The sequence below is a fragment of the Rhinolophus ferrumequinum genome, chromosome 8, assembly GCF_004115265.2.
Source record: "Rhinolophus ferrumequinum isolate MPI-CBG mRhiFer1 chromosome 8, mRhiFer1_v1.p, whole genome shotgun sequence".
Taxonomy (NCBI): Eukaryota; Metazoa; Chordata; class Mammalia; order Chiroptera; family Rhinolophidae; genus Rhinolophus; species Rhinolophus ferrumequinum.
The window spans coordinates 44013027-44023451 of NC_046291.1; the positions used below are offsets into that span (position 1 = coordinate 44013027).

Sequence of the window (10425 nt, forward strand, 5' to 3'; positions counted from 1 at the left end):
TAAAAATACGATGCACAACAAATCTGAATGGCATCTAAATTCACCATAAAACCTTATCTGCAGTACAAATGTCTATCTTGGTACTTTGTTTTCATACAGCAGTTCTAACATATTTGCCCAGTTCCCACTGTTGTTGAATAAGGTTAAAAATGTTTTTAATACTGTATTATCAAAGTTCGATGGGATATTTTTACATATTCAGTAACCCAGAACACAATATATTTCAAAATGCAAATTTTGCCTCTAAACTATACAACTACAGCTGATGTCTGTTAAATCTATGGAACTATAGCTAATAGCTTTTTAAAAAATGGCAGAGGTGCTTTGAGTTCCTCTTTAACTTCTTGAGCTTGTCTTCAAAAGGATGCCTGTATTATGTGGGTACTATTCAGAATGATTAGTGTAGGTGCGAGATGTTCTGTTTTGCAGATACTATCTAGAACTGGTTTATAATGACTGATTATATATTTCTATATACGTGTGTATATATATATGTGTATATATATATGCGTACAAATATGCATATACTTTTCTGACATATAAAAATAATATGCACCATGTCTAATGGGAAGTATGAGAACATTAAAAAAATTAAAAAAAATTTTTCAAGTACAATTGATGTCCAACATATTAGTTTCAGGTGTACAACACAGTGGTTAGACGTTTATATGCCTTACAAAGTGATCTGTCAGATAAGTCTCACACTGACCTGACAACATATGTAGCTATTACAATGTTATTGACTGTCTTCCCTAAGCTGTACTTTACATCCCTCTATTTTGTAACTGCCAACCCTGGGCTGGGGAGCCCAGTGTGGGCTGGAACCCCTCACTCCTCAATGGAGACCTCTGAAGCTGAAATGTCCCTCCTGATTCTTAACTGCCACATGTGGGTGTGGGACTAGCCTGTTTTGCATCTCCACCTCTCCTACCAGCCAATGTGGCTTTTTCTTTATATCCTTAGTTACAGGAGATCTGTTCAGTTAGTCTTCAGGTGGTTCTCAAGGGTGGTTGTTCTATAATTTAATTGTAATTTTGATATGGTCACGGGAGGGGAGCACAGTGTTTATCTACTATGCCATCTTGACCGGAAGTTCAATGAGAACATTTCTAAAGCTTTCAAAGTGGAGTTTATTAATCACATTTTCTCTTCTATACTGTAGTTGAACATTCTAGAGTAGCACTCCTGATAAAAGTGAACTATATAATTTGCACTAACTCTCCCACTACAACTACAGAACTGAATAAAATACACATTTTGTTCAACGGATTTCATTTTCAACAGATTTTCTGTTGAAAGCATCCGAGTTACCAATGCAGTGAAGAATTAGGGGGCCAAGGTGTGGGTGGAGATGGAAATCAGAGGGCCAACGTTTGTCACCTCTAGAAGAGGTAGTTCATAGGTAAGAAACTGAGCAAAGCTTTCAAGAAATTCAAGCTAGAGGGAGAAAAGTGGAATTCAGGGTACATATAAGGAAGCGTCCTGTAAATAAGGATGAACTGGAAAGTGACCAGTCCTCTCAAAGTCCAAAGCTCAGCTTTTGAATCATTTCAATCTGTTTGGCAAAGCTGATCTGAGATTGTTAGTGACCCTAGCCAGAAGAAAGCGCAAGTCCTCTCTGGAGGAAGAGAACATACGTGACTTTAACTCCACCGTTATTTACATAATTAGTTATACAAGAGACAAGACTAAGCAACTCAAACCAATAGAAACAATTGGTAATGGAAAGAGACCCACAAACACAAAGTAGGCTAATGTGACGTTTACGTAAGTACAACATAATACTACTATCCATGCTTGCTATCTTCCCTTGGTTTCTTTAACTAAAACTTCAGGATCACCTTGTCTTAGCCTCATAATACATAGCCTAGCATTAGAGATCTAATGGAAGGAGGGCAGCTTTGCATTGAGCTTATCAGTATTAATTATGTCTGAAAAATTATCTCTAAGGGTTTGTGGCTGTATTTTATTTTTGACTATTATTTTGGGGTCCTATATGAACTATTAACAGTTCTTAACGTCTTCTTTAAAGTGACATATCGGAAAAAGTGAATCTATGTGTAATATAACCATCAGGAAAGTCTTTCATTCTGGGTGAACTTATTTGTTAGTGAGCTTGCAAGTTTTGTTCAGTTCCTCCAATTCCATCTCTAATTCTAAAGTTTTCTGCCCCATTGGACCACAAAACACTGACAACCTAGGAGATGAGAGACAATAATAACTACAAGAAAAGCAATAGGTTCATATAACTACATGCAGAAAAGTCATGACTCTGCCAGCTTGTGACTAGGATATCAGTTCTGGGTACCCACAATAAAAATGAATTCAATTTTCTTCCACTTCCTTTGTAGGGAAGATACGTTTTCGATTCATTTGCCTTAGAACTTATTCAAGTGTTCACATACAAGACTTTTAACAAAGTAATGTACTAAATAGCTACTTGTAGGCCTGAGCTCACCAACATAAAGAAAATAAGAATAAAATGTAATTCTTGCTTAGGAGGAACTGTAAAATCAAGTGACTGTAATACATCTTTTATAAAGATAATATATGATAAGTTATATATATATATAAGTTTTGTAGCTACTATGCTATTTTAGTTTTCTAAATTAAATGAAATTGTAATGGAGCAAAATAAAACTGAAATTAGATCTGCGGTAAAATATATTGGTTTGAAGTAGAAAAGGAAGAATAAATCAATTTTATTATACAAAGTTTGAAAGTGTAAGAATCTAATCCAATATTTAAAGTTTTCTAGAATGCAGTGGGAAATGCAGAACTGTATTTTATATCCAATTTCATACAAATCACAGGTAAAATTTACTTCCAAAATAACCACATATTTATCTAAAACTCTAAAATCCAAAAATTCTGAGACTGGAAGAAATTTTTTAAGTTTGCAGCCAGCTAACCTGGCATGTAAACCTAGCCTAAACTGATATGGGGCTATGTATAATTATAACTGCTTTAATTTAGTATGTATACTTATATATCTTGCTGCAGAAATACTAATGTTTTAAATATTACACTGCCCCACACTGTGCTAAGAACTTTATTTTCTGTCAGTGCTGATATTTTTATTTTCTTCTCATCCAGCTTTTATCCTCTATGCATATATTTGTATTCCTTTTGCACAGTTTGTATTATACTGCATATACAATTTGTATTAGGCTTTTTTCATTTAACATACTCTTAAATGTAAAAATTTTTTAATAATGTGGAAAATATATAGAAAAAAGAATAAATATTGGTTCATTATAATTTCAAACTTGTCAGTCATACACAAACACACATGCATAGAATGCTGAGGATGTTGCTTAGCCCTTCCAAGATTTAATTTCCTCATCTACAAAATGTGAGGAATAATTGTGGTCAGGAGAATCATAAAAGCTCATTAAGACAATGGAAGGAAAGTTGATAATGATAAAAGAAACTGGAAAATCTTAATTATGGTTGTAGAACATTATTTAATATATAATATATACCATATAACTTTGCAAAAATCCAAAAAATTTCTAAATTTTAAATACATCTGTCCTCAAGTGTTTTATGTAAGAGATTGGTATCGGATTAGTATTGGAAAATTGTATGTCCACAGACTTACCAAATTCTCTTCTATCCAATGTTATGATTTCAGGATCATCATCATAAATACCTAATTTTAAAAGTATGTGAAAATTATAAAATTAAAACTTTATCATAAAAATAAATTAACATAAAAATAATCATAAAAATTATTTTTATCATAAAAATAATTTACCTAAAAATAAGTTACTCACTTGTTTTAATCATCAAAAATCAGATTACTATACTAAATCTCATAGTTGAAAAATATGCAACAAAGAATAAAACTAAGAGTACATAAAACCATTGGTGATATATTTAAAGAGTAATCAAAAGATTTTTATTTTCTACATGGACCATCATAGGTGTGTATATTTGTGGGGTTCCTAATGTTCACATAATTTCATCTCCATGAAAATTTCTATAATTTTTTAAAACCTTTTTATTTTGAAATAATTATAGAATTACACAGGAAGTTGTAAAAATAGTACAGATTCCCATGTACCTTTTACCCAGTTTCCCCTAATGGTGACATGTTATATAGTTTCAGTACAATATCCAAACCAGGAAACTAGCACTGGTACATTACACGACTAGACTACAAACCTCATTCACTTTTCAATTATGTTTTTAGTAAATTGTATTATTCAAAATTATTTTCTATGACTACAAATCCTAGAATATTTGCAGAGGTAGAGACAAACTTATTAAGTAAATATAAATTTTACTTACCATAATAATGACAATCAATATGAGACAATTTCTCTCTCATTACTATATAAAATACCCAAATAATATTAATGATAGACATAGACCAGGGGTCAGCAAACTTTTTCTGTGGAGGCCAGCTAGTAAATATTTCAGGTATTGTGGGACATATGGTTTCTGTCACAACTACTTAACTTAGCTCCTAAAGTGTGAAAGAAGCCATAGACAATATGTAAATAAATGAACATAACTCTATGGGCATACCTCAGATATACTGTGAGTCTGGTTTCAGACCATCGCAATAAAGCCAGTATTGTAATACAGCAAGTTGTGATCTTTTTGCTGGTGGAGGTTTTGCCTCCAATTTGTAAAAAAAAAACCCAACCAACCAAACAAAAAAAACCCCTATCTGTGAAGTGCAATAAAATGAGATAAGGTGTGCCTGTATCCAACAAAACTTTTTTACAAAAAAACAGATGGCAGGCTAGATTTAACCTGTGAAATGTATATTGCTGACACCTGATACAGACTATCAAGCTATAGCGAATATACTTGAAAATACTACTTTGAAAAGCAAGTCAGTCTTGAGAAACAAGTAACTCCAGTTATAAATTGAAAATATTTTCTTGTCTAATATAAAAGCATACTTCAGTTGTTATCTTGTATTTAAGGTTAATTAATGACTTAAGAGAAATAGTGGTACCTGAATGCTCCCTTTTACCTAGGTACATGTGTTTACTTTACCCCTCCCTTAGTTTAGTTTACTCCTGCTCTTGCCTCATTTCTTATTCCTGTCAATACCATAAACCATTAAGTATGGTATTTCTACTGAAGTGACCGCTATTAAACTTAAAAGGATTAAATTTTAGCCTTTCTTGGAAAACATGATGCTCTAAATATATTGAAAGGCTTTAGTATTTAACCTCTACTGAAAATATTTTTTAATTAAATATTTTAAAATTAAATTTTGAAAGTATTTAACAAGATTATAACCAAAACACCTTCACATCTGTGCAGATAATATCTACATACCACCTGACTTTCCTTTTGAATTCCACTCCATGTTAAAGAGTTAAGGTGACACATATTAACTACATAAGCTAAATGGTAAAACACAATTAATTTTCTAAATTTACCCAAATAAAAAACAAGAATTTCATAAGGAATATCATATCTTACCAAAATCATAACGATAATAATTCCAGCTTTCATACTGGCCTCCTTCTTGATTATCTGCAAGTCCCTTTTCTCCGTATTTGTCATACTTTTTCCGCAGATCTTCATCTTTGAGTACTTCATATGCTCTATTTATTTTTAAAAATTCACTATGTGCATTTGGGTTATTCTATTAAAAAACATTAGATATAACATCTGTTTCAGATACACAATCAAGTCTCCTTAGAACCTATATGTAGATTTAATTTATTCCTGATATTCTGGGAGAATCACGATAAGGAGCAGTAGTAACATATGAAGTGGGTTATCATGGGTTGAAATAAAAAAGAATTTTTAAAGAACTACAATCTTAAAAAAATTAAGAAAAGTAACAGAGGAATGAGAATTGATGACACAAAAGGCTGACAGATGTGGTCATACAACATAAGTCATTCCTTCTAAGAAATACAACTGAGAAAAAAACTAATAATTGGAAAACCTTTATATTGTTAAGTATTGTTACCCCTAAAACAAATACAAAGAAATTTGTATGTTATTTTTCTATCTGAGGCAAAACTAACATATTAACTAAAAAAAGTGTGTGCCTCAATCCATCAGGTAATTACATAAGAACTAGTATCATACTAATAACCAAAACTGGATTGGAAATACTTATTTATTACTGTTTCAAAGAATTCGTTTTTTGAAGAATGCTTTCATCTAAATAATACCTAGTTGTACAAGGTCTACATCTTCCATATGGAAACTTAAAAAAATCACATTCTAAAATTTAAAGAAAAAATAAAAACCCTAAAAACAATAGAATGTAGATTTAAGGGAAAGATCATCAACTAACAAGACTCTTAGAAAAATTTTGATTCTAGTGCTCAGCTTTATGCATTCAAAATAAAATAATCCTATTTTTAAAATTCTACCTAGAAAATAGAAAATTATAACCATATCTTTCTCCTTGACAAGTGTCAAATCTCAATCTGAAAAAATTAGATAAATTATAAAAATACTGTAAGAATTAAAATTTAGTTTTGAAAATTTTTATTATTGTGTACATAATATTTATGATTGGAAGTAACTGCATTTGGCCACACTCAAGTTTATGATATTTCCTGACCCTGGTCTTAGACTTGTGCATGGGTGAAAACTGAAGCACGCTATTGTTAGCACGCTATTACTGCCATTTGTAGCAAGCCACTCTCTAAGATCTAAGGAAATAATTTTTGTTCCTGTTCCAAATACTTGATCTCAAATTACTTTACTAAGAAAACTACTTCAACTACTTCAGACACGAAGTAGTTGTCTACTTTGGGACTAACATCTGTAACAGAACTGTTGGAAATTAGTTTTCAAATTAAGAGGGATTGAATTTTTGGTACTGACATTCATTCATACTGTTCTAAACCAGAACATTTTGCTCTTCTGTTTTTAGTACAGAAATTGAATTATGATTTTTGATGTGATTGTTCTTAAACATTTTGAGCACTTAACTTTAAAATAACTGAAACAGATATCAAAAGTTACTAAAATACATTAATCAGATATGTTTAAAAATAAATTTTTACCTACCGGGTTTTTATCAGGATGAAGCTTCAATGCCAATTTCTTGAAAGCTTGTCTAATTTCTCTACTGCTTGCAGTTTTGGATACGCCAAGTAAACTGTAAAAATCCTGATCTGTGCCGACAAAAATGGCCATGGACACTATTAGAAAACAAAGAATGACCCTTTTCAAGTCTCTGACATAGTCATCTTTATTTAACCAGACACCCATTCTTTTTCTTATACGAGATCTGATTTAAGTGAACATCAAGATACACCACGAGTTCCAGCCGATGTAATATGCAACTTTGAGAACTTCTGTCCACATTACTCCAATGGTGACTTGAACATCACGAAACTTTCTCCCAAGTGTTAATCTAAAGAGAGAAAACCAGGTAGTTAAAATACATTTCAAAAATCAGAAATCCAGTAATAACACTATTAAATAACACGGTCAGCAGTACAATCTCCACCAAATATCAAATCAGGGTGAGTGCTGCAGGCTCTATTTTTTGAGGGCCCCTTTTACTTCTTCCATATCCAGATTTGGGAAATCACTCAAGGTAGCAAGCAAAAGGTAGTGAGTGTATGGTTGTGTTATAGCTAGCTAGAACACTTTAAAAACAAAGTAAGCAATTTGTTCTGATCAGCACCAGAACACAAGGGAGGGGTTTCCTTCCTTTTTCTACCCAGCTTAAGCATTACGTTTCTGTAATACCGCTCGCTTCCTTTTGGGCTACTTCTTCACACTTTAAGGCTATCCGGTTTTCATTTTAATCAGATTTCACTTCAGGAAATATCCTTTGAAAGGACTAGAGGGAAGCACAGCATCGTTCCAAAGGTTATTTTTCATATAATCCTTCCAAAAATGACAGTGAATTTATATTGTTAGAGTAGACAACTTACATAGGCCATTTTTTCCCGAGTTTTCTCAGGTGATTCATTACATTATATCTAAGTAGAGACTACCAGAATAATAACTGCAAGTTAACAGTGTAATTTTATTGCAAAGTTTACATTTGTATAAATAAAAATAGAAAAACGGAGTCAGTTATTTAGACATGCTCAACTGTGTAGGGGAAAAATAAGCTCTTCTTTCTCTGATGACATTTAAACTTGCATACTTCCAAAGATCTCAATGCTCTGAAAAATCTAACCTTTCTAGCATCCTGTTTCTGCTTTCTTCATTTAATTCTAAATGTCTAATTTTTTTTTTCTCCTTACCTGTGGTCTTTGGCTCATTTCTAATCCCTCTTTTTCATGCCACCAAAAAACAAAAAAAACAAAACACCTTTGTAAAATATAGTGATGGATATTAATATCCAGACTAGAAAACAATCATTGGGGAAAAACAGAGAACATATTCTCAAACACCACTTTGAGACAAGTGGTGTTCTCTGCCTCGCAGTTGTTCTCGGCGTGGGTGTGACTGACTTGCTCTGTGCTGAGATGTGCGGGCAGGTGGAAAGACACTGCAGGTAAAGGCAATACGAACGCCTTCTTGCAGCCATCGCTCTAGAATGGGAAGCAGGGAGAGGGTAAAGGTGGACACATTGGATGAAAGAAATGGTCAAGTGCTGCCGGTGTGTGAAGTCTCAGGCGGGAAAAGGGAACAAGAAGCCCGAGCAACTGAGGCTAACATGAGAAACTGGAGCAAGAAACGGGGGAACCGCTGGCCCGAGATAGGGTGGTACAAGTTAACAGGGAGGAAGACGGGGAGCCAGGACACAGTAAACCAGCCGCCGAGCGGAGAAGAGGGCCAATTCAGGCGTATGGTAGTCCGGCCCTCCCTTTTCGGAGGGCCCAGGGCCGTCGCCGGCTCCATTAGAGCCCCGGCCCAAGCCCACCTCGGTGTTGCGGGATCGCCTCCTGCAGCTACTCCCCCATCCTCAATCCCCGGCGGTGTACCCTACCCCGCCGAGCGCAAGCTGTGCGTGCGGGAGGGAAGCACGCACTCTCAGACCGCCGGGCCGCCGCACTCGGGAAGAGGGGAGGATGAGCAGCACCCGCAGCAGGGAGTGAGGCCACCTCCGGTCGGGTCCTCGCACGCCGGTCTCCAGGGCGAGCCGGGGCGGGGTCTGGCGCGGGGCACTGTGGGAAAGGCGTGGATGGCACAACCTGGGAGAAACGGCCGCAGGCCTTGCGGGTGTAGCGGGGTGGGAAGATGGTGTAGGTTTAGGTTGACGTGGCCGTCCCCGCGAAATCCGGCTCCGGTTTCAACCTGGGGCCGAGGGACATACTTTAACAGCAAAGTCCACGCCTTGCACTTCTGGAACTGGGATAAGCCCAGGGCGGAAGGCAGAACGATGAGGCCCGCCCCTTCCTGCTCTCGTTGCTATGGTGACGGGAAAACCCGGAAGGCGGGTTTAGGCTTGCGATTTTCCTGTGACTCGCTTCTTAGAGGGAAGGCAGGGCTATACAGGATTTTTCTGGTTGGTTGGTGCGTGGGACACAAAGGGGAAATTTTGTGGAAAAAGGTAAAGCTTGAATGAAGTGATACTGATTTCAGTGTCAAACTAGAAGTTTGAAGAGGTAGTACTTTTGTCATGTGGAGTCTCTGTTCCTGCTCCCCGCATAAGAACATAGGATTTGGTGAGGCCAAAAAAGAACACCCACAGAGCCACAGTTAGGGGAGTCATACCACTATATTCTCGCTGGCGGCTGGGTTGGAGACACAGGGAGCAAATATCCTCCAGTACCCCAATAAGGGGGTCTTCTTGCACCCCAGTATCTCTGGAGGCCGGGCGAGACACACACAGGAAGTAGGATCCACATGATCTGCAATCTGCCATCCACTTCTCTGCCAACCAACCAAAGCAGTTATGGCAGTTATATCAGTGGCTAATTGGCTAACTGGTTACAGCTGATGGCCATCTACTACCTAAGCCAGCACCTTTCCACGTGAGGCCGAGAGCCTGGAAACTGCTCTCTGGAAATCTGTCCCCACAGGAGTCATTTCATTCTACTTTTCTTTTTTACATGTCTAGCTCCTTTCTTGACAATGAGATATCTGGTTCCCCTTATCCTTGAGACATATATGTACTCAACTTTTAATCCTCATATGTAATCAATCTCCAATTGCTGTGCAGTTTGTACTGGGCTGCTCTCCTGAGCAGATACTCCACTCAAATTACTCAGGTTCCAATCTATGTCAGGCTGCCCTCGCACAAGGACACACAACCTGAAAGGGCTCCAATATGCAGTCACTCATACTTCTCCTCCCCAACACCTTCACCCCCAGCCCAATATGGATACACTCCTCACCTTGGTTGGACTCTGACACTGTGCCAGCCCCACCTAATGGCTTTTGATCTGAATTATTCAGGATGGGGATGGGCCATGATTATTTTTTCATAATTATTTAAGCTATATTTCGAAGAGTATATTGTAGTAGGGCAATACTAAATATAGGAAAACTGGCTTGGAGACTGTTACAATAGACCAA

At 36.3% G+C, this 10425-nt stretch overlaps 1 protein-coding gene across 6 annotated transcripts in view; it reads right to left on the reverse strand.

Moving 5' to 3' along the window:
* DNAJC10 (DnaJ heat shock protein family (Hsp40) member C10) overlaps positions 1-9202 on the reverse strand; it is a 50104-nt gene extending 40902 nt beyond the window's left edge. Inside the window, exons 1-5 of one of the 6 annotated variants that reach the window (XM_033112619.1) lie at positions 8894-9056; positions 8205-8233; positions 7009-7357; positions 5452-5617; positions 3605-3655 (exon numbers count right to left, since the gene is read on the reverse strand). In XM_033112619.1, coding sequence (XP_032968510.1) covers positions 3605-3655; positions 5452-5617; positions 7009-7212 — 421 coding nt within the window. In that variant the 5' untranslated portion in view covers positions 7213-7357; positions 8205-8233; positions 8894-9056. Of the gene's footprint in view, positions 1-3604; positions 3656-5451; positions 5618-7008; positions 7358-8204; positions 8234-8827; positions 9057-9098 lie in introns of those variants that run through there. The other 5 variants (XM_033112618.1, XM_033112621.1, XM_033112617.1 and 2 more) reach the window with 5 other exon arrangements.
* Between the last annotated feature and the right edge of the window lie 1223 nt (positions 9203-10425).